Source organism: Macaca thibetana, chromosome 3 (assembly GCF_024542745.1).
Source record: "Macaca thibetana thibetana isolate TM-01 chromosome 3, ASM2454274v1, whole genome shotgun sequence".
Taxonomy (NCBI): Eukaryota; Metazoa; Chordata; class Mammalia; order Primates; family Cercopithecidae; genus Macaca; species Macaca thibetana.
The window spans coordinates 51,114,114-51,140,519 of NC_065580.1; the positions used below are offsets into that span (position 1 = coordinate 51,114,114).

Sequence of the window (26,406 nt, forward strand, 5' to 3'; positions counted from 1 at the left end):
AGAACATAGCACAGTGTGGAGCACTCTAAATAAATACTTATTCCCTTTACATATTAGTTCCATAAATTGACTCCAAATTGGCACAAGTCAGGCAGTCCTTAGGCCATCACTGGATTAAAATGTTTTCAACTGTAATATGAAACTAGTTTGCCATATGGCTCAGCCCCTCTGAAAATGCAATTGAGAACAATTTAAATCTTTTCCTCACTATTTAGAGAGAAAATGTCACATGGGAATGGAATAATGCATAAGACAAAAATCCTTTCCCATCTTTCCCACACTCAATACCTAACACACCCTACAGCAGCGATTACAAATCCTTTCGTCCCTCTTGAAACTCTTCCCCCTACAAACCTCCCCCAAACCAAGCTCACACAGATCTTCATTCTTGGAGTCTCATCCCTTTCCTCTCAAAGCTAGTCTCTTCTGTTTGCACTTGGTGGCTTGCTTTTCCCTACCATATATGTTTGAGTTTAAAAAGACTTGCGGCCGGGCGCGGTGGCTCAAGCCTGTAATCCCAGCACTTTGGGAGGCCGAGACGGGCGGATCACGAGGTCAGGAGATCGAGACCATCCTGGCTAACACGGTGAAACCCCGTCTCTACTAAAAAATACAAAAAACTAGCCGGGCGAGGTGGCGGGCGCCTGTAGTCCCAGCTACTCGGGAGGCTGAGGCAGGAGAATGGCGTAGACCCGGGAGGCGGAGCTTGCAGTGAGCTGAGATCCGGCCACTGCACTCCAGCCTGGGCAACAGAGCGAGACTCCGTCTCCAAAAAAAAAAAAAAAAGACTTGCTATTTTCCAAGTCACTTGGGCATAAATTAGGGTGAGTCGCTCCCAGATAAAGGTCAGGGCCTCAGACAGATAACAGCTACATTTCCCTGGCAGAGCTCACTGAGCCAAAGAGAAAGAGATCCTTTCCTTTCCATTTAGTTAGACTTTGTCCAGAAAAATCCATTGCATTAAGTAGCTAAGCAAAAAAAGTGAAGAACACATATTTCTACATAAATATAAAGGTTTATATTTATACTTATATTATTTAATGCAAAATGTATACAAATGCACATGTAGGTAGGTCTCTCAACAGTCCTTTGCCATTAAACAAATTACAGTTTCACACTGTGTGAATACACACCCCACACATACATACCTACCCCTTTTTCTCCCTTGCCCTTCCCCTGAAACAAGCTTGAATAGAATACTTGTTTTTTTGTTTGTTTGTTTGTTTGTTTGTTTGTTTCAGGCCAGGCATGGTGGCTTATGCCTGCAATCCCAGCACTTTGGGAGGCCAAGGCAAGCAGATTACCTGAGGTCAGGAGTTCAAGACCAGCCTGGCCAGCATGGCAAAACACCGTCTCTACTAAAAATACAAAAATTAACCAGGCATGGTGGTGCGCGCCTGTAATCCCAGCTACTCAGGAGGCTGAGGCACAAGAATCACTTGAACCTGGCAGGTGGAGGTTGCAGTGAGCTGAGATCGTGCCACTGCACTCCAGTCTGGGTGACAGAATGAGACTCCGTCTCAAAAAAAGGGGGGGCGGGGCTGGGCACAGTGGCTCAAGCCTATAATCCCAGCACTTTGGGAGGCCAAGACAGGCAGATCATCTGAGGTCAGGAGTTTAAGACCATCCTGGCCAATGTGGTGAAACCCCATCTCTACTAAAAATACAAAAATTAGCTAGGTATGGTGGCACATACCTGTAATCCCAGCTACTCAGGAGACTGAGGCAGGAGAATCACTTGAACAGAGGTTGCAGCGAGCTGAGATCGTGTCACCACACTCCAGCCTGGGCAACAAGAGCAAAACTCCATCTAAAAAAAAGAAGAAGAAGGAAAAAAACGAATACTTTTTTTTCATTTGCTTTATGCTTCTAACCAACATTCTTTCCAAACCCTGATTCTGATGCATTAAAGCAATGAAGAATTTTAGAGCTTTGGTGACCACAGGTCTCTTAGGCTTTTTTCATTATAAGCTTTAAGGCTTCTAGCAGCAGAGCTATCTTCCTACAATTTACCAGAAGACAGTCCCCTGTTTTGTTCTTTCACCTTTACTGCCCTCCACCCTCTGTTTCTTCTCTCCCCTTGAAAGAGAGCAAGAAAAAAGCAATTTCTTTTTTCTTCTTGCAACATGAAACAACCTAAGTAGGATTTCTCTTAACACCTGCTCATCCATCAGCACCTAGTTTTTCTCTTCTGAAGAACTTGATCCTACCTATAATATTTATCTTTACTCATTACATGTTAAAAGTGGCCACTCTAGGAGGCTTCCCTCTCCCTAACAACCTGCCTCTGATTCAGCCTGCCAGCTGAACAAGCTTTCAGTGACACAAAGCAAGCTTGCCACAACATGTATTACACATATTTAATCAGAATGTAGAGTTTTTGAACAGAGATACAGTGTTTTCTTCATATTCATAAACTCTGTGACTAACAGTTAAGTGTCTAAGATTCACAGCAGTATCTGACATATTCCACACACAACCACAGTTCACTTTGATGGCAAACACCAAGACTAGGAGGCAGGAGGTTGGCTGCACTTTATCTTACATTCACTAGGTGGCAACAGATTAAGAGTGCTGTATTTCAAAGCTCTCTCCAGTCATCCCAACATGGCACCAAGAACTAAAATCTAATCTTTAGTACTGTTATTTCCTTACAGTGAAGACTTTCAAATATTTAGTCTATAAAACATTCACAGTGAAAAAAACTTTAAAATCTACCAGCTGAAGATATTACCTCTGATGAGGAAAGATACAAAATGACTGTCAGAAAACTATTAATACAGCTGGGTTAATTTTTAGAGACACTAGATGCAGGTATCAGCTCTCACATACGATTTTCTCACTGATGTTGCCTCTCATTCAGGAAAGAGGTTTAAGAAATTCCAAAATAGGTGGGGCTCAGTGGTTCATGCCTGTGATCCTAGCACTTTGGGAGGCTGCGGCAGGCGGATCACTTGAGGCCAGGAGTTTGAAACCAACCTGGCCAATATGGTAAAACCCCATCTCTACTAAAAATACAAAAATTAGCCAGGTGTGATGGCACACACCTGGAATCCCAGCTACTTGGGAGACTGAGGGACAAGAATCATTTGAACCTGGGAGATGGAGGTTGCAGGAAGCTGAGATCACGGTGCTGTACTCCAGCCTGGGCAAGAGAGTGAGACTCCATCTCAAAAAAAAAAAAAAAAAAAAATCCAAAATGCAAGAGATTTGAAAAATTCCCTAGTCATACTCCCTCATTTTCTGAAGAATACTAAGGCTAACTTAGCCAGGGCCACTCAGTTAGTTGGAAGAAGTGGCAAGGCAGGTGTGATGGGAAATGTGCCCTGCGACTACACTCATTTTGTTGCACCCTCTTCCAAGACAACTTGCTGTTTTAACTGATCTGAGGCTCTATTAAATAGACCACCAAATAGTGAATCATTTTCTTATAATGAGTAACTGATTTCTTTACATAAATGACCTAAGCTATAAGTCAAATATTTGAGATACGTGAAACATTTCACAGGAAGTAATCCTGCTTTAAAGAAAACAAAGGACAAAGCGAACCAAATAGAAATACTTTATCTTTGAAATGTTATTGAACAAAAATGTATAATTTGGGGGGACTAGCATGTCTTTTGAGATTAGTCAACTAAGCAAACATATAGTTGTAGCTATTAAACACATTCAATAGGATTGTTTTAAGAGTCTTAAGTAAAAACAAAAGAGTCTACAAAACTTCCCATGCCAGTTTTAAAAATAGGACTACATATAGAAATAACAAAGTAGGCTAAATTTTAGGTGTTAAGCTTAATGTTGCCAAATGTATTTATTCAAAACAATTTATTTGATTATATAGGAAAACAAAAAATAACCAATTAGAATAACTACTTGGTTGGAAACACTAGTTTTCTATGATATACAACTAATTTCTAGGACTTTGTCATAACGCAATTGGAAATCCAGATTACTACCTCTGTTAAAGTCAGTATACAATTTAAGGCAAAATTTTCTCTTGAATCTTAGTTGATTGAGCCAATTAAAGGTATCACTTCACTGCAAACTTTCTAGAAAGGATTAGAAATGAAAGTTAAATAAAGCCTGAAAATTTAACAACCAAACCACTGTTTGAGAATTCCTAAGATTCATACCATGGGAAGAAGCTCAAAGCTTGGGAAAGCTGTATAAACATTCCATATCTAAAGATAAACACTGGGATCTTTATGACACTCAGGTTTAGCTTTGTGTTAGACATACTGCATTGTGACTCATCTAGGGAAGGCAAAATATAAATGGGAAAGATTAAGTATTCAGGATTAAGAGAACAATTACTTTTACTTGGAAGCAAGAAATCTAACATTTTTTTTTTTAAAGATCAATGTAAAGAAGCCAACCTTTAGATATGACTGATAGGATGTCTTAAATGAGAATTTTTCCTTAAATCTCAGTTCTAGGCCGGGCAGTGGCTCACGTCTATAATCCTGACACTTTGGGAGGCCAAGACTAGCAGATTGCTTGAGGTCAGGAGTTCGAGACCAGCCTGGCCAACATGGGGAAACCCTGTCTCTACAAAAATACAAAAATTAGCCAGGTGTGGTGGCTCACACCAGTGGTCCCACCTACTCTGGAGGCTGAGGCAAGAGGATCAGTTCAGCGTGGGAGGCAAAGGTTGTAGTGAGGTGAGATCACACCACTGCACTCCAGCCTCAGAGACAGAACAAGACCCTGTCTTAAAAAATAAAAAAACCCAGTTCTAGTCTTCAGTCCTTCAGACTGCCATCATACGTTCTATACAGAAATCATACATTCTATACAGCAAATAAATAGAAATGTCTATACTAAATTTTCTCCTTAAACTCAATTTTCTTTTAACCCACTTTGGGGAGATGAATAATATATAGACAATTTGAAAGATTTAAACATTTGCTAAACATTTCTCTGTAAGGAGGAAAAAAAACAACTTTCTCAACTCTTAACACAGCTAAACATATTTTGATTGGAACATATGAGCAAAGGAAGTGGCTAACAAAAATTAATCATGGCTACTGTAACATTGCATCCAAACCCAAACAGACCATAACACTTCCTACTCAACTCAAACAAACTCTAGTTTCTAGAAAGTACCTGCATATTTTACAGAATATCAGCAAGCTTGATTTATTTTTCCCAGTTTTAGCTGGCCAGAAGACACAGACTCTTCTCTTGGGGATGTGGACATCGCCCAATATAAAAGATCACTACTGAAAATACACCCACAGGAAACTATCTTAAATTTTTTTTTTTTTTTTACACAGAGCTTGGTTGCCTATAATTTTGGAATATTTTATTAGAGCAGGGATTATACATGTTAATTATAGAGAAAAATCATAAAAGAAGAAATAGCTATCATTTAATATTTTGAGCTATATAAATAATTTCTGGGTGGCCTTTTCTAATTCCTCAAAAATTATATATACATGATGTACATACTTTTTTGTCATTGGAACCTACTCCCCCTACAGCTCCCTGCCTACGACCACACACGCCCTTTTATATCCTAGAAATAGGTACCTTTTCTATCCTAGAAATAGGTACCAAATAGGTAACTGTTTGGCACTCTGTTGCATAGGTCCAGCATAGTTATTTTATCTATTCTCCTATTGATGGTCATTTGGATTATTTCCACTTTTTCTGCTGGAAACAATATTGTAAACATCTTTCTGGCATAATTTGGCAAGTTTTCCCAACCAAAATCAAAGTTATGTCTGTTTTAAATGTTAGTACGTATTTCAGGCTGCCCTCCAGAATGGGACAATTTTGCCTTCCCAATTATAATTTATGCTAGTGTCTTCATGAGCTTCATTACAGATGAGGTGACTAAGACTCGCAGACTTTGACTTACCATTATATGATTGCCACCTTGCGCCTCTAAAACCATCGTAGGGATGACGCTTTCCACAGTACAGTAGAGAGCAGTCACTGAACCCATTTATAAGGAATTAATACTTTATGTATTAATACTTCATGCATCTAAATCATAGCAAACTGCTCACTTTTCTGTATTTCCCACCAAATTAAGTGAAACATGTGATATGCTCTTTAAAGTACTCATGCGTATTGGCTGTGGCTCACTATGACTAGAGAATTATCTGTGAGTGATTTCTCCCCAGAAAGCACAAGAGGCATAGTCCCAGGCATTTATTCCGTCATTCCTAAATGTGCCTGACAAATATCTGAGCACCTGCCAGGTGTTAGCTCTGTGTTTAGTGCTAAGAAAACTAAAATGCCGTCAAGGCACTTGCAATTTGGCACATAAGAAAATTATATTCATACACTAACCACTTACTTGATGAATAATCTTCACACACCTACAATGTGCTCTAGGATGTGCTAGTGCTGGGGACACAGCAATGAGTGCGAGGTGGGGTGCCTGGCCTCATGGCACATCTGTTCTAGAATAATCTAGAAAGATCCTCTCCAATAAGCATGTGTCCAAATATTGTGCCTGGGCAGTGAGGCTGAAAGGGCTCCACATGTGAAGTGCCATCAGAGCTGGGCTGTGAACATCCATAAACACCGGCTTGGCAGAGAAGGAGAAAGCATTCCAGATAGAAGGAGCTGTAGGAGCCAAAAAATTGGATTCAGTTTTTGCAAATGGTGAGTATATTTAGAGTGGGAGGGGAGGCTGATAAACTGAGAATGTGGAGACAAAAGAGAGATTATATAAGGGCCAGATTGCTGACTAAGAGCCTATATGCTGACTAAAGGCATGTGAACTTTGTACTTGTTTCACAGATAAGGAAGCTGAAGCACACAGATGTGATGTAACTCACTATGATCCCAATTTAAGAGCTTGCCTTGTCGTTCAGTAAATTCATTAGTGACTGAATAAACAGTGAGTTTTAATTCTATAGATTTACATTTGTATTTCAAAGAAACAACCCAGACTTAATCAACATTTATAGTCTACTTTCTTCAAGGTATAACAAACATTTATACTTCAAAACAGATCTTTGTTAGAATTTTTGTTTGTGTTTAATTATTACCAAGTATAGACAAATACATTTTCCTCGTTTAAAAAAATACAGATAAGGCAAGAGTACCCTTTAACCCCCATCCCAAATACAGTCCATGTATCCCATAAAGTACCCCCGTTATCATTTGCTATGCCTCCTTCTAGAACTTTAGTCATATGTGGTTTTGTGTTTATATTTTGTTTATAGAAATAGAAAATTAGAAATTATTATAATTTGCTAGTCTCCTTCTAGAACTTTATTCATGTGTTTGTATAAGTATGTGTTTATATTTTGTTTATAGAAAATTAGAAATTATGTTATCATTTGCTATGCCTCCTTCTAGAACTTTATTCATTTGTGTTTTAGAAATATGTGTTTATATTTGCCTGGGCGCGGTGGCTCACGCCGGTAGTCCCAGCACTTTGGGAGGCCGAGGCAGGCGGATCACTACATCAGGAGATCAAGACCATCCTAGCTAACACGGTGAAACCCTGTGTCTACTAAAAATACAAAAAATTAGCTGGGTGTGTTGGCCGGCGCCTGTAGTCTCAGCTACTCGGGAGGCTGAGGCAGGAGAATGGTGTGAACCTGGGAGGTGGAGCTTGCAGTGAGTCGAGATCGCGCCACTGCACTCCAGCCCAGGCAACAGAGTGAGACGCTGTCTCAAAAAAAAAAAAGAAAAGAAAAAGAAAAAGAAATATGTGTTTATATTTTGTTTATGGAAATAGAAAATTAGAAATTATGTTAACATTTGCTATGCTTCCTTCTAGAACTTTATTCATATGTGTTTATATAAATGTGTTTATATTTTGTTTATAGAAATAGAAAATTAGAAATTATTTGCTATGCCTCCTAGAACTTATTCATATGTGTTTATATAAATATATGTTTATATGTTTATAGAAATAGAAAATTAGAAATTATGTTTTTTAACCCTTATTTTACCAATAGCATATACATTGCTATTGGTAAATTATATTCATACACTAATCATTGTGTATGATTAGTATATGATTAGTGTGCAGCAGTGCTTGGCCCATAATAGGTCTCAGAATTGCTTGCTAAAGAATGAGAGTGGGCCGAGTGCGATGGCTCACGCCTGTAATCCAAGCACTTTGGGAGGCTGAGGCGGGCGGATCACCTGAGGTCAGGAGTTCAAGACTAGCCTGGCCAACATGGTGAAACCCCGTCTCTACTAAAAATACAAAAATTAGCCAGGCGTGGTGGCGGATACCTGTAATCCCAGCTATTTGGAAGGCTGAGACAGAAGAATCGCTTGAACCTTGGAGGCGGAGATTGCAGTGAGCTGAGATCACACCATTGCACATCAGCCTAGGGGACAAGAGCGAGAGTTGTCTCAAAAAAAAAAAAAAAAAAAAAGAATGAGAGTTATGTCGCTGATAAGGTACTAATTAGGAAGATGGGTGGAGCTCGCAAAGTCAAAGGTCAACCAAATAACCCGTCTATCACCAACAGGATTAAGAAGTCCTCTGCATAGATGGCTGGATTGTCAGCCCCACAGTTCATGATTTCCAAATAGGATCACTGAGAAATAATTTACTCCCAGATCCTTACTAGACTGGAGGCTAACACTGGCATTTCATTAGCCATGCTGCAGAGAACAAACACATCCTACAGCCTCTTTGCCTGGCAAACAGCCCAATATTTGAAATAGAACCTAATCCTGGAGTGAGACCGAGTGCTGACTTGTTTCTGATGTGATAAAAACGCAGCACTCAGCTCTGGGTGGGCTGGCCTTCATAAATCTGATTAGCAGCCTTAGTAGCAGCAAGCGTAGCAGCTATGATGAAATAAATGCTCTCTTTCCAGAAGAGCAGGCTTTTCCTTTTAGAGGAACTGCAACTGTAGAGCTAATTAATCTAGAAGGCCAAGGGCATTATGGTTGGAGAGAGGAGGCAAGACCACTTCTATTTGAGAGAGGAGATGGCTTTTACTAGCATTTTTATCACTTCTGAAATGTGCTCATAGCAAAGATCCATCTTCCCCATCTTCCCAGGGTAAAAATACTGGATTTAAAATTAGGATTCACTTTTTGTCCAAGCCATGAATAGTAGTAGAGTGTTTAACTTGCTAATTGAATTGTTTCCTAGATCACCCTAGGTAATAATTAACAACCCAGAACTAAGAGATAGTCTACTCTATTGCTACAAACCTATCACTCTGATCCTCTCATACAGAGATATTGCCTGTATGAGAATATAGGTGAAATATAGGTGAAATAAGCAGCACTTTTTCATTTAGAAAGCATTTCCTGAGTACTGACTGTGTGCCAGGCACAGGATTAGGAACTCACAGGGAGGTGCTGTGGGGATTTCAGGGACTCACTGAAAGCAGAACTTGACCTTTCAAAGAGAGAATGACAGAGCCTAGATAAAAAGCAGAGTAAAGGAACACTAAAAAATTGAAATATTTGGAAAACAGTCTTTTTGTTTTTTCCTCTAGATTTTACTGAATTTCAGCATCCTTAAAAGCTGGGGAAAGTACCATCAGCTGTAATAAAAATTTCCAAGTAATCTTTAAAATACAATTTCAGGTGGATTCCTGTAAGAGATGAACTGAAAAAAAAAAAAAAAAAGAAAGCATTTTTGAGACGGAGTCTGGCTCTGTCGCCTGGGGAACTGGAGTGCAGTGGACGGATCTCAGCTCACTGCAAGCTCCGCCTCCCGGGTTCACGCCGTTCTCCTGCCTCAGCCTCCCGCAGAGTAGCTGGACCACAGGCGCCCGCCACCTCGCCCGGCTAGTTTTTTGTATTTTTCCTCTAGAGACGAATTTTCACCCTATTAGCCAGGATGGTCTCGATCTCTGACCTCGTGATTTCTCGGCCTCCCAAAGTGCTGGGATTTCAGGCTGAGCCACCGCGCCCGAGCCTCTGAGTTTTAATTAGGAAAAGTTTTTCTGATATGGTATAAATATCTCCCACTGAGTGTTAGCTGTCTACTCAATTTGGCATCAGTGTTTTTCAATAAACATAGTGATTCACTCAAGGATGGAGGTAAAAATGAATGTGCCAGAAAAACAAAGCTTGGGTTCATGACTAGTATTCAAGTCTTAAGGCATTTACTTGACTACATTTAAGTTACTCTCGTTATGGATCTGACAAAACTTTCTTTAAAAGAGCTTTCCTATGGCCCTCTAGCACTAACTCAGACATTAATCTCTCTCCTACTCATTTTTAAGGTGCCAGATTAGCAACCAGGTGCCAAAATTCATATACAAGAGTGAACTGAGAACAACTTGCCCCATTTAGGCATTCCTGTTAAATATAGATTCAAACTTTTTTAAAAAAAGGTTTGGAATTTATGGGCATAGATGGGTAGAAATAAAGTGGTACCCTTTCTTCCATCGGATCCTGCCACCTTCTTGGGAGGTGAAATGCAGTGGGTATGCAGCCTTGCAGAAAGCCTGTAAAGAGCTTGAATGAGGCTTTCTTGCACCTATTTTAGTGACTGTCCTCAAACAAATATAGATTTGAGTGCTCTCGTTTGTGATCTCTTTTGAGATATTTAAGAATAGACAAATGACCATTTTTTTTTTACTTTATTTTATTTTATTTTATTTTATTTTATTTTATTGAGATGGAGTCTCGCTCTGTAGCCCAAGCTGAAATGCAGCAGTGTGATCTTAGCTCACTGCAGTCTCCACCTCCGGGGCTCAAGTGATTCTCCTCGTGCCTCAGCCTCCCGAGTAGCTGGGACTATAGGTGCACGCCACCATGCCCGACTAATTTTTTGTATTTTAGTAGAGACAGGATTTCACTATGCTGCCCAGGGTGGTCTCGAACTCCTGAGCTCAGGCAATCCGCCTGCCTCAGTCTCCCAAAGTGCTGGGATTACAGGTGTGAGTCATCGCGCCCAGCCAACAAATTATCATTTTTAAGACAGTGTTGATAAAGTCCTGCCTGCACCAGTCAATATGCTGCAGTTTTGTTTTTTGTTTTTTTTTTTGTTTTTCTTTTTTTTGAGACGGAGTCTTGCTCTGTCACCCAGGCTGGAGTGCAGTGGCCGGATCTCAGCTCACTGCAAGCTCCGCCTCCCGGGTTTACGCCATTCTCCTGCCTCAGCCTCCTGAGTAGCTGGGACTACAGGCGCCCGCCACCTCGCCCGGCTAGTTTTTTGTATTTTTTTTAGTAGAGATGGGTTTTCACCGTGTTAGCCAGGATGGTCTCGATCTCCTGACCTCGTGATCCGCCCATCTCGGCCTCCCAAAGTGCTGGGATTACAGGCTTAAGCCACTGCGCCCAGCTATGCTGCAGTTTTTTAAAAGCCTCCTAAATTTCAGGCTGAAAACAACAAAAGTTTAGGTCTGTCTCATGCTACATGTCTAGAAAAATGTATTGACTAAGGTAAAGTGTACTGGTTTCAGGTATAGCCGGATCAAGATACTCCACAGTGTTCTTTAGGGACCCACCCTCTGGTTTCCTCCGTTCTTCTTTCCTTTGTGTTGGCTCCAGTCTCAAGCAGCCTCCACCAGTTCCAGGCTGACATCCACATAACTCCAAGTCCAGGGGGGAAAATAGGTGCTTTTTGTTTTTTTTGTTTTTTATTTTGTTTTGTTTGTTTTTTCCCAGGAATTCCAACAAAAATCCCAGAGTCACCTTAACTAGAATATGTGAGTTTCATATCCATCTCTGAACCACTCACTAGAAAGAAGAAGATGGAAATGCACTGAATAGCCTGGAGCTCGTGGGGGGATTAGCCCCATCCAAATCAAGTAAGCTGAAAATGGGAGAGGACTAGTCCCTCAAGGAAAATCCAGGTAATGTTACCAGATGAAGGGAGGACGAATGTTAATGCAAGCCCAAACTACTGTTTGTATTATATGGTCCGAGGCTTAAAATGCTGTGACTCCCTGCCTGATTTCAGGCGCTGATGGTTTTCCTATTACAGAGGGTAGTAATAACGTCCCCTGTGTGTTCCCTTAACAATTGTAAAGAAGGTTACTCAATTTTATTTATCCAACAAGCAGATATTGAGTGTCTATAATACACTAGAAACTCTGCCACCTGATGGGAATCCAAAGTCTAATAAAAGACAGTCTCTGCCTTCAAAGAACTTCTGGGAACAAGGACAATAAAACAAAACTACAAATTACTGTTCTACATATTATAAAAGACATATATATACATATAAAGTATAGCATGACATTTGACCTGAAACTTGTTGGTCATTGAACTTACTTTTCTAGATCAATTCTGAATCTCACAAAATGCACTTAAATCTAATTTTCAAAAAGGAAAAATCTAATATTTTTCATGAGAACAATATTATTTAAATAGCCACATTTCAGGACCCAAAGATCGAAGTCTAGAATGTAGCATCCTTGTTTTACTGTCAATCAGGATTTCAAAGGAGACATACACCTGGTGTTCTAAGACTGTGTGAAAGTGAAGGTGACCTTGAAAGCAGTTCTTGTTTTGTTTTCAAACGAAAATAATAAATGCTGCAGGGACATAACTGTCACACATTCTTTGAGACAGAACAGCCAGCAATTTGCAGTCCCATCTGCCATTTAAACTGCTGCAGAATTCTCTGTAAATTCTAAAGAGAATTCTTAACATAAAGACTGCTTTATGTTAAAGCAGGTAGTGCCAGGTTAGTACAAATGACAGACAAGAGACGGCTGTGTTGACAGCCAGAGCGAAGCCCTGGACAGGCTAACAGAAGAGATTCATTCTTCCTCAATTTGTAACATCTTCAGAAATCAGGGGAAATTGTATGAAATATAATAGACGAGAAGAATTTGTGAGTGAAACTTGGAAGTATTCCTAAAATTAAGTCAAGCGGTGATATTTCTTTTTCTCTTTGGCTAGAAATTCATATCAAGGTAGAAAAAAGTGGACATTTAAGATTTAAGGAAGGTTTTAAAACATGGAGACTAGTCTTCATTTACTTTCATTCGAGAAACACCTATCGAGCACCTGTAATGTGCCTCATCTCATGCAAGGCAACATTAATGCAAAAACGAATGTTACACAATACTTGTCCTTGTCTTGCTGTCTATTGGGGGAGATAAGGGCATAAACAAATAGTTACAGCATTATGTTACATATGCTGTAACAGGCTTTTACAAGGAGGAGAGAGAGGCTCATGGAGAAAGTCATGTTTAAGAGGAGTCTTCAAAGGTGTGCAGTAGTTCACTAAGTTGACAAGGTCAAGGAGGACCCATGTAGTGAAAGTCATGAAGGAATAAATTATGTCATGTACAGGGAAGGAGCAAAGGAGAGCCATTGAAGGCTTTTGAATAAGGGAACTACATGATCAAGGTTTTGACTCTGAAAAAAATCCTTCTGCAGGTATTAGGAAGGTTTAGACTGAAGAGAGGAAGAATCTGGAAGTAGGAACACCTGTCAGAGGGCTCTGGCAGGCATTCAGACTGAACTCTAAGGGAGGGCAATGAGGTTGGAGCAAGGGGACATGCTGGCTAGCTGCTAGGCAAGTAGAAATGACAGGACCTGGTGATGGGGAGGGGAGGGAATGAAGGAGTGGGAGATGTCCAAGATTCCCAGGCTAGGCTGGCTTCAGGGGTGTGTAATTTGTGCAATTGCACAGCCCCTCCCCACCATCGCCCCACTCAGGAGAGTCCCACGCTATGTTTAATGCTCTTTCACTGTCTTTACCTTAATAACAATAGAGGGGCTCCACATTTGTGCCCTGCTAATCATGCAGCCAGTCCTGTTCCCAAGTCTCCGTCTTGAGCTAAGGGGTGGATTATGGTGCCAATAATTGAAATGGGAAACAGAAGAAAGAAGACATTTTGTTCTAGGAGAGCTGGGTGGAGAGATTTCAGTTTTGCCACAGTTGAATTTCATGTACCTATGGATCACTGAAGTAGAGATATTCAATGGCCTGTTAGAAATGGTATGTAAATTCCAAGTGAGGTACAAGCTAGAGAGATGGGAATTGGAGGTTGCGGAGAGTCCAAGTGGTGCCCCCTGGATGTGGATGAGTAGAGAGAGCAGAAAAGAGGACAGAACCTTTGGTAGCACCAGTGTTTAAGGGATCAGAGAAGGGTAAGATAAATGGGAGAGGAGGGGTCAAAGCCTTGTGGGAAAATTCTGGAATTATGTCCTGGGAGCTAAGGAGAAAGGAGTCTCAAGAAGGAGGGTGTGATCATCTGAAGCATAGGCCACAAAGAGATCAAATAAGATCACAGTGGGAAAATGTCCATTGCATTCAGCAATTAGAAAGTCAAGGGCACTTACCAAGAACAGTGGTGGGGATGGAAGCCACACTGCCATGGAATGGAGGAGGAACTTGGGGAAAGCAGAGAATAAGAGCGAACTATAATTTCAAGAACCTGAGCTATGAAGCCAAAGGAAGGAGAGGGAGTGTAGAGTATTTATCCCTCATTCCAGCCACATTTGCCTAGAGCAGGAGCATGGAATCAAAGCTCAAGCTTTGATTGAGCAAACCCTGAGATTTGCTCAATCCTTCCTTTGGCTTCATAACTCAGGTTCTTGAAAGTACAGTTTGCTCTTGTTCTCTGCTTTCCCTAAGTTCCTCCTCCATTCCATGGCAGTGTGGCTTCCATCTCCACTGCTGGAGTGCAATGGTGCAATCTTGGCTCACTGCAATCTCCGCCTCCCAGTTTCAAGCGATTCTCCTGCCTCAGCTCCTGAGTAGCTGGGACTACAGGCCCTGCCACCATGCCTGGCTAATTTTTGTATTTTTAGTAGAGACAGGTTTCACTATGTTGGACAGACTGGTCTTGAACTCCTGACCTCGTGATCCAGCCGCCTCACACCCCTTACAGGCACCAGCCACCGTGCCTGCCGCCCTTGACTTTCTAACTGCTGAATGCAATGGACATTTTCCCACTGTGATCTTATTTGATCTCTGTGGCTTATGCTTCAGATCTCCCTCTTGAAACTCTTTTCTCCTTAGCTCAATCTTTGATTCCATGAGCAAATCTCCAGAGCTCAAGCTTTGATTCCATGCAATGCAGCGTTTGTGTTGTTTTTACCTAAAACAGGAGGAGACTGAGCAAGTATATGAGAGCACTGAACTTCGTAGATGAGAGGAGGGCATACTTCTAGGAGAGAAGCACTAAAGGTGGAAAGGGAGGTAGACAAATTCACAGATGAAGTGGTCAGAAGCTGAGTGTTACACACACTCCTCCCCCTGCACGTATACGGGCAAATTTTTAAAAACCGAATTCTCTCAGTAGTGTTCAGTTTACTACTGCAAGTGAGGTGATCGGGAGAGCAAGCAGGCTTCTGAACATACTGAAGGTAAATGACCTTTTGCAATGGGAGAGGACGCTGACCAGGGACAGGTAGCAAGGAGGGCTCGGCTGCTGTGAGAGCAGAGGCTAGGCTCAAGAAAGAAAAGGAACTGAAAGATGCTTGCAGTGCGTGCACATGAAAATATGAAATTCTGGCCCGGGGTATTAAAAGCTCAACAGGAAGAAAAGACATTTGCCTTTTAATATTTTTCTTTTAATTAAGCCCTGAAGACCCTCCATTGCAATTCTACAGCCTCCCAACAGCAAGGGCTCTCAGTGTTCTCAGGCTACGCAGCCGGTGCAGAGGATCCTAAGCGTCAGCAGAGGCAAAACCTCCCCAGGCTGTAGCAGGGCAAGTGCTGATTTGGTGAATAATTAATGCCTCACTCACCTAGACCCCCAGGCTCCTGCCTGCCTCAGACTCGTGCAGGCTTACAAACTCGTAAAGCAGCTGACTCTATGGTCTAATGATTAAACTTCTCTGGGCCTTATTTCGTGGCAGTTAAGTTAAAAACTGACCAGCTAGCCGCTTAAACTCTTCTCCCTGAGATGACTAGAAAACATGCCAAGTCTCCTGACTGGACTAACAACTAACTATACTCCCTGAATTCCAGCCACATTTGCCCAGAGCAGGACTCCAAGTTTTGACTGTGTCCATTGCTAAGGGTTGCAGAATGGGTGGTGGTGTCCCGTCACCAATCTCTTTTCCCTCTCCAACCCCTAGAAGATGGTGAGCTTCTATGTACCCCTAATTTCACCAGGCAGGTTACACTGTGTTGTTAGAGACCCTTCTTTAGAGGCCTTCACCCGACCTCACCATTTGCACACCGTGGAGGATCGTTGAGATGCGTTGTGGGGAAGTGCCTCTCATGAAAGATTTCCACTTCCTGGCTGCGTCAACTCTTCCACGGCGAGATGGGAAAGGGAGTCAGTAACAATAATGGTGTCATTTGAGGAATTACCTGAGTTAAAACCATCATCTGGATACAGGCAGGAAGATTTTATTTTATTTATTTTTATTTTTTGAGACGTAGTTTTGCTCTTGTCGCCCAGGCTGGAGTGCAATGGCGCGATCTCGGCTCACTGCAACCTCCTTCTCCCAGGTTCAAGCGATTTTCCTGCTTCAGCCTCTCGAGTAGCTGGGATTACAGGCACCCGCCACCACGCCCAGCTAATTTTTGTAGTTTTAGCAGAGAGGGGGTTTCACCATGTTGGAAGTAGATTTTTTAAAAACAGAACTAGCCGTTCAATTCAATGCCGTGACCACCTGGGTAACAGGGACTACAGAGAGGTCCTGAATAAATGTGTGCGCAAAGAATTGCAGGGCGCACAGCGCTTCTCCTCCTTCCTAGGAAGACACTGTAGAAGTCTCGCCCATCCCAAGCTCTTGGATACTGGGGGCGGAAAGGAAGTGTCACTTTCTAAAGAACAAATACGACAGGTCGACCCTGTTTCTAAAGAGTTAACCCGCTTTCCCCGAGCGCACGGCACGACAGTTTTAGCTGTGGGCACGTTTGGTGATTCACTTCTTGCGAACGTAAATGCGCGAGTCCGCGGTAGGTCCCGCCGGCCCCCTGGCTGGGCGACTTGAACACCCACCTCGGAGACGCCCCCATGCATCCGCCCCCCTCGCTGGACGGCCACGCCGCGCGCCCTTCTGGGACGCGCACCCCGGGGCGGACCCGCGCTGGGACTGGGAAGCGCCCCAGCCTCGCAGCCATCGCAGACACAGCTTTCAAACAAAAGAGGCGCCCCGGGGGGTGGGACCGGGACCTCACCCGGTCCTCGCAGAGTTGCTGCCGCCCGCCCCTTCAGCCCCGGCTCTCCGTGTGCGCATGAGCAGAGGCGCCTCCCTCTGTTCCTCCCAAGGCTAAACTTTCTAATTCCCTTCTTTGGGATCGGGGGCTGCCAGGAGCAGGGCGAGCGCTAGCGTCGCCGGGTGAGGAGAACAAAGTGGCTGCGCGATTTTTCCCCCTTTCCAGCCCACCCCCAGCTTCCGTGGGAGCGACAGGAAATGGAAGGGCGCCTCTACTCTCTTTGAACATTTGCCTTTTTTCCCCTCCTTTTCACCTCTATAGAAAGGAAGACGGGAAGAAAGGGCAGGCCGCTCGGCGGGCGTCTTCTCCACTCCTCTGCCGTGTCCCCGTGGCTGCAGGGAGCCAGCATGGGGCTTCTCCAGGTGTTAGCTTTCAGTTTCTTAGGTAATTCCGTGGAAACGGTGCGGGGAGGCGGATGGACTTGGGCATGGGGAAGGAAAACCCAAAAGCTGTTTGCTCACCTTCGAGGGAGACTGGGGGCTTGGGAGAGGGACTGGATGGAAATGACGCCCCTAGGATTAAACGCCAACGCCCTTGCTTTGGTGGTGGCTGGAGACGGCGCACGCGGAGTGCCGCGGACCCGCATCCCCCGGGCTCTGCGCCCAAGCCCCGGCCCCTGCGGGCTCCCGCGGCCCCCGCTCAGGGTTTTGCACCCTCGGCCGGTTCACCCTGGGTTTCCCCACCGCGGAGGGCAGGTTCCCTGGGGTTGGCGGTAGTGACTGAGGAGGGCTCTCCAAAAATCCATTGCCCAGGAAAGTGCCTGAGCTGAGCGGAGGCTTCATTCTGGGAACAGATGGGGGCCATGTGGCTTTAATTAACCATCTCTGTTTGTCTCCGGATGGCACCAGAAACAGCTGGACCTGGCGCTTCCCTGGAATGGCGAAGCCTTGAAACCACTCCAGAGCCCCAGGGACTGTCCATGGGCTCCCCTACCTCCGGAAAGCGGCGTCCACCGCGAGACCCGGCGCCTCGCCCCCAGCGAAGCGCCGGTGACCCTCGCGCGTGCACGCACACGCACTCTCGCGCCCCGTGCTCACAGATTTCCACGCGCACACTCACACCGAGGATGCGCGGGCTGCCGCGTGCACGCGGGTTCACGTGCGTGGGTGTGTGGCGCTTGGGGGGTCAGCCTCCCTGCGGCGAGCTCCAGGCACGTCTAAGTGAAGGGTCTATACATCCACCCTTTGTTGGAGGAGGTGCTCCCCGGGGCTGATCAGGGTGGGCGCGAGCGTCGGTGGGTTTCCCAGGAGGGAGGCTCTCGCTGCTGGACAGACCTGATGACGTGTGTGGGTTTCTTTCCGTGTCCTCCTCCTTTCTGAGTCCCTGCCTTCCCAGCCTCTCCTGCGCTCATCTCTCCATTGTCCTTTCCGTGCATTTTGCTTTCTTCCAAATGGACTGCCCTCTCTCCGCACCCACTCCCCCGCCCCCGCTTTTTCGTTTTGTTCGGACTCTACTCCCTGCTTGTGTGCCCCCAACCCTGTCGCCTGTCCTTCCCGCAGCCCTGTGCGGAGCCCGAGTGCGCGCTCAAGAACCCGAGTTCAGCTACGGCTGCGCCGAAGGCAGTTGCTACCCCGCCACGGGCGACCTTCTCATCGGCCGAGCACAGAGGCTTTCTGTGACCTCGACGTGCGGGCTGCACAAGCCCGAACCCTACTGTATCGTCAGCCACTTGCAGGTGAGGGCTGAGAGCCGGGTATGAGGCTCTTCTAGCGCCTCCTCCCGTCCAGAGCTAAGGGGCAGGCCCTGGGGACTCCGCATCCTTCCAGCAATCCAGATAGGAAGCGCAGCCAGCCGGGGAGTCCCGGGATTAGGCTGGTAGCTTACCCTTTCGCCCCATCTCAGTTTGCACAGTTGCATCCGCCACACATTTCCTGCTGGCGCGGTCAGTATGGAAAGGAAGGACTGCCGACAGTCCTGGCTGCCCCAACCCAGGGCCTCCAAAGGCCTGATTGTGTGTGTGTGTGTGTTTTTTTTTTTTTTTTTGAGACGGAGTCTCTCTCTGTCACCCAGGCTGGAGTGCAGTGGCCGGATCTCAGCTCACTGCAAGCTCCGCCTCCCGGGTTCACGCCATTCTCCGGCCTCAGCCTCCCGAGTAGCTGGGACTACAGGCGCCCGCCACCTCGCCCGGCTAGTTTTTTGTATTTCTTAATAGAGACGGGGTTTCACCGTGTTAGCCAGGATGGTTTCGATCTCCTGACCTCGTGATCCGCCCGTCTCGGCCTCCAAAGTGCTGGGATTACAGGCTTGAGCCACCGCGCCCGGCCGTGTGTGTGTGTGTGTTTTAATCTTTAGTTTTGGAAGTGTGCATTAAAGGTGATTTATCCTCTTTTTAAAACCCAGTGATCTTGGGTTCCGCCCCCGCCCCCAACCGCATCTTCACTTGAGTAAAGAGGATTCCAGCACTGACAGGCGTCTTGCAAGGTGATTCCAATCACGGAACGAACCCGTTTTCCTCTCCTCACTTGGTGCTGTTCCCAACTAGATATCAGGATCAGATGCTTGCTTTCACGAAATGCCCTGGTTGCCGTGGTACCCTGATAAAGAAAGACCACAGTGAAATTTCAGGGTGTTACCTGTTTCTAAAAGAGGGCCCAAATTTTAGATTTCAGGGGTCATATTTATACAAACTCAAAAGTAATTTTAAAAGAAGACACAAAGTATAAAATATCCAGAATCAGAACACTTTTCCTTCATTTTTAAAAACGAAGCTGGCCGGGTGCAAAATGACTCACGCCTGTAATCCTAGCACTTAGGGAGGCTGAGGTGGGAGGATCACTAGAGCCCAAGAGTTCAAGACCAGCCTAGACAACATAGACTCTGTCTCTACAAAAAAATTTTTAAAAACTTAGCTGGGCGTGGTAGTCCACACCTGTGGTTCCAGCTATCTAGGAGGCTGAGGTGGGAGGATTACTTGAGCCCATTAGGTCGAGGCTGCAGTAAGTGATAATCAGGCCACTGCATTCCAGCTTGATAACAAAGGGAGACCCTGTCTCAAAAAAATTTTTAAATAAAAAAAGGCTGATATTTCTGGCCTCTAACAAAAGCGGAAAGTATCAGTCTCACATTCAGGGCAAGTTCCAAGCTAATTGCCCAGAATGTGGTCAGCCCACCCACCGGTACAGTTGCCCTTCAGAAGGAGGACAGAGTATTGTGTGTGGTTTGCACAGCGGATCCCTTAAAATGGAGTCACTTTTACAAAGCAGAAAGCCCATTCTGGAGACCTGATAAATTAGACCAAAGGAATGTGGTAAAGTGGATTTCGTTCATTTGCTTCCAGGTTTATACAGAGATGTCTAGACTGCTTCCTCCTGATTAGAAGGGAGGCTGTAATTAAACTTTTTTAAACTTTTTTTTTTTTTTTTTTTTTTTTTTGGAGTTCTGGTGATTGTTCTCCAGTACTAGTTTCCTTGACTACAAGTTATTGAAGGCAGTTGATGTTACTTTTCTAATATTAGCATTTACATTTTACCTACAATATTATGCTAACATTTTCTTGAGAGGCCAGGACATCCTGTAAATGAATCACCAGATTATGAAATCAACTTTGACCAAAATGAGAATCAGACTGTTTGTATTAAAAGCAACTGGGAAGGAAGACTGTCCTCTCAGAGATTATTTCTATAGTTCGTTCCTGGAGAAGTCTCTGAATGTGTAGAGAGCAGCAGAAACCACAAGAAAGAGGCGCAGCGGTCTCTCCTGAGTGTGAAGCTGGCTCTTGGTGTTGCTTCTTGGTTCTTCTCTTCCTTTGGAAGAGGAAGAGGATGCAGTCTTAGTAGTTTCCCCTAAAATAAATAAATAAATAAATTAAATAAATAAATAAATAAGCAACTGGAGCCAGGCTCTCTGGTATATATGATTAGCCATGCATTTGTGAAGTGCTTTTCACAGATAGCAGGGCCTAAAAAAGGGACTGGATACGTGCTTTTCTCAAACATCTAGTGGGCATCAAGATAGAGGAAGCTTGTTTTATCCAGGCTCCCAATGCATCCCTGGCTTTTGGTCTCTGTTTTTTAGACAGTACACCTTGCCAGTCTCCAAATCCTTTTGAGAAGAAGATAACTAAATAAATACAATGTGAAATACAGTGTAAAAGTACAGTCAGTTAATTGTGTCCTTATAAGAATATTATGCTTAATCAAATGCTGTTTGTAACATACATGTGGGTCTCTTGTATATTTCAGTCTTAGTCTCATTTTCAGACTTAAGAATAATCTGCATTTCAGAAAATGTAGGTACAGAGCAAAGCTCTATGTAGAAAGGGAGCTATTAAGCTCTGTTGTTTATGATTTGCCTTGATGGAATGCACAGAAAGTAGATAACTCTCCTAACCCAACTGCCCGGGTGGCTCTGGCTTCCATTTTAGGAAAAAGAAAGTGAGAGAAATTCAACGCTACCCTAAAACTTACAGTCTATCTTCATCCTAGTTCATGACCATGTTGGGGTTCTTTGAACTGGCCCCAGATTATAGTGGTCCCAACATGGTCTGGTCCTTCCAACAGTCTGGCCCTCTCTTCCCCAGATATTCTGAGCAATTTGCAGGTTAGCCTGCATGCCCCCACTGTTGATTCACTGCCCAGGCAGGGTGGAAATGAAGAAGTCTTGTTCTGTGGTTCCCAAAGCTTCTCTAAATACTTCTGCCTAATACTTGGTTTCTGCTTCATTTAGGCTTTAGAAAATCAGGCCAAGCGAATTGTATTTTTTTCTTTCATTTTTAGTTTGCTTTCTGTCAGCAAAAATTCTCTAATATCTTCTCTACATTTTACTGTAGAGTAAGCTTCTCTGTTTATTGAGATTAAGGTTTAAGCCTAGAAATTTGATTTTGGTTAGATTAATAGCTTGAGGAAACAATGCCGTCTTTTACTTTAGACCTTGAATTTGCAAGGAAGGAGGAAATTATTTTCAAGAGTATTTTAGACTCAGCAAGTTAAAAGTGAAAGATGTGATACAAATCACCTAAGCAATTTTCACACATTCATTTTTCTTGAAGCTAATAGGTTGATTTTTGTATTATGGGCTTGATGGGGTTTTTTTAATTAAAAATGTTTTTAATGAGGTTGCTTCTAGACTGATGAACTCAACTTTGTTTTCAGGAGGACAAAAAATGCTTCATATGCAATTCCCAAGATCCTTATCATGAGACCCTGAATCCTGACAGCCATCTCATTGAAAATGTGGTCACTACCTTTGCGCCAAACCGCCTTAAGATTTGGTGGCAATCTGAAAATGGTATGTGGTTGGTGTGGGGACAAGTTCCATTGAGTGTGATTGATAACTTGGGTGGAGCTTACAGGTTCCTGGGTGTTTGTAATTATGATTTGCTTCTCTGTCCTGTAAGTATGGCCTCTGACAGATTGACTGCCTGGAGCACTAACTTCTCTTGGTAAAATCTTATCCTTCTTCCTGAAGCATGTATTTCCTATAAGAAAGCAGTCTTTCATGCTAGACCAAAGGAGCATTTCATAGTCCTCATTCCGAGGGGCTTTTGGAGAGAGTGCTTGTGTGCCGGGGGGCTGTGTGGGGAGGGTATGGGTACTGTCTCAGGCCCCTATTCTTCCACAAAACATAACATCTTTCACTTTGATCAATCCCAAAGGAAGGGGCAGAATCACAGCCCCCACTCCTCCCCTCACCGCCTTCCTTCATCTACAGAAAATTTCTTGGTAGTAATAATAGCACTGTGAATAAGCAGCAAGATGTAATTTTTCAAAGACTCTGTCAACATGGATATGACCCCAAGTCAAATGGTTCCTCCAGTGATTGCATGAATTACACCCTTTTTCCTGTCTTTGCTATTTGGGATTTTGTTTAATACATTCATCAAATATGATTTTACTGTTGCTGTGCCATGAAGCCCAGATGAGTTTCACATTTATTTCAAACTCGGATGCTGAAATTTGGGGAATAAAGGTAGAGTTAGTGTTTTTGTTAATCAACAATGTACCATTAGATCTTCTTTTAAAAAAAATGTGAAAGTATCCTCAAAGAAGTGAACATAACCCTGGTCGTTAAAAAGCCTGGAGACTACTAGATTTCTTTATTCTATGCCCTACACCTGGGGAGACTTTGGATGCTGTTGCAGCCATCTATCATTCTGTAAAGACAAACACCCTTAATAGATTTCTTTGTCATTGACTGTTTGTTTGTTTGTGTATTTTTGAGGCAGAGTCTCACTCTGTCTGTCGCCCAGGCTGGAATGCAATGGTGCAATCTCAGCTTACTACAACCTCCACCTCCCGGGTTCAAGTGATTCTCCCGCCTCAGCCTCCTGAGTAGCTGGGATTACAGGCACATGTTACCACGCCCGGCCAATTTTTTTTGTATTTTTTAGCAGAGACGGGGTTTCACTGTGTTAGCCAGGATGATCTTGATCTCCTGACCTCGTGATCCACCTGCCTTGGCCTCCCAAAGTGCTGGGATTACAGACGTGAACCACCACGCCCGGTTATCATTGACCATTAAATTGCAACATTTTCTAGACTATTGGTTTCTAGGGAGAGTTGATTTGTTCATTGGTTGGCCTTGGCAATTCACTGGTTACAAACTTCACTGGGTCATCAGAAAGCATGTATCATTTAGAGCCATGTTCATTCTTATGGGGGCATATTTTGGTTGATACTTCAGTGTGAAAGAGAAGTTTCTGTAAATCTGCAATGCATCCCGAAGACTTCTGAAACAGCAGCAAGCTTATGACAAAGACTAGGAGCATTTCCTGATCTCCCACATTCTTCCAGTGAAAGACAGTTTGAAGAAGATGTCTCAACATTAGGATCGAGACTGTCCCCATTTTAGTCAACAGACAGTGAAACAGTTTATCATGTGCTGTAGTTCTAGAGGAAGATTTGTCTTGGTTATGTCGAGTTAATCAACTTCTACAACTTTGAATCTGTGGGACAAAAGAGACCAGATGCCAGAAAGAAGAGATTTTCCAGTAGAAGGGCTTGAGTTCTCTGTCACTCTGTCACAAGAAATTAGATGAGATTAGACTGATGGAACTTAGTCTTTAGAAAGTCAGACTGATTGTTACTATACCCTATCATCTCTGTGTTGTCTGATCACAATTGAAGACTTTATGAACGTGATTTTATCTATTTTCTGTGTGTTTTGCAAAGATGTGCTTATACATGGCGGGGTTAAATTATCAGTGTCCAGGCACAGAAACGAGCTTGGAATGTACAACTATTTTTACTCATCATGATGATCTATTCCTCGGTCTGACAGAAATCCAATATACTATAGAAGAATGACCTTGTTTCTTTTTTCTGGATTTTTCTTCCCATATAAAAAAAGCCTGAAGTGCTTTATCAGGTTATAAATCTAAATGGAATGTGCTTTTGGTGCACACGTTGCAGCATATGTTCTTAGGTTACAGAAATGGCACTAGCCTTGCTTCGCACTTTACATTATTTTGTTATCTCTTAATTTTGAACAAATATTGTAGGTTTTTAAAAGTCTGGAAGAGGAGAGACATACAGTTGCCTAACATTTCACTCAAAAATAAATGCCCATTGTAGTTCTGTAATATGGTTCTTTTTAATAAGTTAGATAAGATTAGTTAGTATGATTATAATGTTTTTCTTTTAACATTCCAGCTAACTCATATCCGTTCTAGTGACCACTTTCCACGCCTCCACCTCCCCAATTGACTTGGCATTTTTCCAGCAAGAGAGTTTATTTCAAAAGGTCCTCCTGATTTCCTGAAAATACACCAGCCTGTGACATGATTCATTCTGACACATTCCTGTCTTCCCGCATTTAAGACTCTCTTGCTCTGGAAGATGGACCCCAAAAGCGCTCTCAAACACAAGAAGCATGGAAAGTCTCCCTTGCTGAACAGGCAGGCATGAGAGCTCTAGGGACTGGGGAGGAGGTGCTTTCCATCTCTGGAATTCCAGTGGCCTTTTTAATGTGTTTAAGTGAGACTGATTGACCCTCGGGGCAAGGGTGCAAAGGCTCATTTGTTTGTTCAGGCTTTCCCCTGAAAGAGAAGATGTTAGTATTTGTTCTGAGCCAGTTTATTTGACCGACTCCTTTTTCCTCTGGCATTGTTTTTCATTGTGGAAATGCATCCAAAGGTTTCCCCATCAGGGATAGGTTTTTCTAAGTTGTAGTATAACTAACATATGTGGTAGACTCTTATTTATTTTCTTTGCTGCTGCATAGAGAAAAAGGAATATTTGTGTTTCTACTGGAGGAGGATTGTGTCCTTGTGCATCAGACTGCAAGCTGACCCCCTACTGTGCACAGGAAGTGCCCTCCCGTTTTTCCTTTGAGAGCAGCTTGGCTTAGAGGGTTGGGAAGATGTTTCACTTCTGGCTAGGCAAAGGATGTCTTTCTTGACAGCAGCTAGAGGCACTCTGCCAGATGTCTTGTTCCAGTGAGCAGATTCAATCTGTTGAACTCCAGAATGATTTGTGGAAAACTAAAGAATCATTGGACTTGTGCTTTACCATGGGATTATTATTTAGTTTCAGCTTCAGCTTAAGGTAGAATGCAAGGATACTTTCTATGGGGAACATAAAAATAATTTTAAAACATAGTCTCAACTATTCACAGATGTTTCTGTTTACAGTTTCATTTGTTCTTTGTTTTTTTTTAATCTCCCGTAGGTGTGGAAAATGTAACTATCCAACTGGATTTGGAAGCAGAATTCCATTTTACTCATCTCATAATGACTTTCAAGGTAAGAAATCCATAACTTTCTCACAAATGACACATGAGAGTACTGTGTAATGTCCCCTTTCACAATGGATGTCAGATGTGAGTTGACCTAAATGGGAACTTAAATATTATTGTTGCCATAAATTGGGGTAATTGAGCAGTTTTTAAAACATCAGCATGAATAACTACATTTAACAAATACTCTATTTTCATGACAATAAGTAGAAAGAGCCTCTATTCTAAGGTAATTCAACTGTAAACTTTTAATTAGGTATCTTTTTATTTTTCCATAGAGTAAGGCAGTGTTGACCCTCTTCCAAACCGCAGTAAAACATCTGGAGAGTAAATCCCTGGTCCCTTGTGTTTATGCTTTAATACTGACTTTGGTAACTGGAAAGGAAGTGTATTCTCTTTGGTTTTCAAAGTTTTGCAAAATTTGTGGGAACAGTTTTACAGTTCCTTAAGAAATGTGTAATGCCTTCCTAAATGTGGATTTTCTCATCATTTTTCTTTGAGAGATGTAAAATGACTCCAGAACTAGGGAATGTCTCTGTACAAAGTCCCTTTGTTTCTTCTTAAGCAGCTGCCTGGAAATGACAGACTTCACATGGCTTAAAGTACACATTGGCGCACAGAAAACCCATAATTTACTTATTGCTTCTCAGATTAAAAATCACTTTTGAATAGTTTTCATTTGGAGTTGGGAACCT

At 43.2% G+C, this 26,406-nt stretch overlaps 1 protein-coding gene and 1 pseudogene across 1 annotated transcript in view; both read left to right on the forward strand.

Moving 5' to 3' along the window:
• The first annotated feature begins 17,068 nt into the window (after positions 1–17,068).
• The window catches only part of LAMB1 (laminin subunit beta 1), an 88,273-nt gene continuing 78,935 nt past the window's right edge, over positions 17,069–26,406 (forward strand). Inside the window, exons 1-5 of the mRNA XM_050785147.1 lie at positions 17,069–17,160; positions 17,300–17,422; positions 18,538–18,713; positions 22,129–22,264; positions 25,645–25,718. Coding sequence (XP_050641104.1) covers positions 17,386–17,422; positions 18,538–18,713; positions 22,129–22,264; positions 25,645–25,718 — 423 coding nt within the window. The 5' untranslated portion in view covers positions 17,069–17,160; positions 17,300–17,385. The remainder of the gene's footprint in view (positions 17,161–17,299; positions 17,423–18,537; positions 18,714–22,128; positions 22,265–25,644; positions 25,719–26,406) is intronic.
• Positions 20,632–20,815, forward strand: LOC126951909 (uncharacterized; annotated as a pseudogene).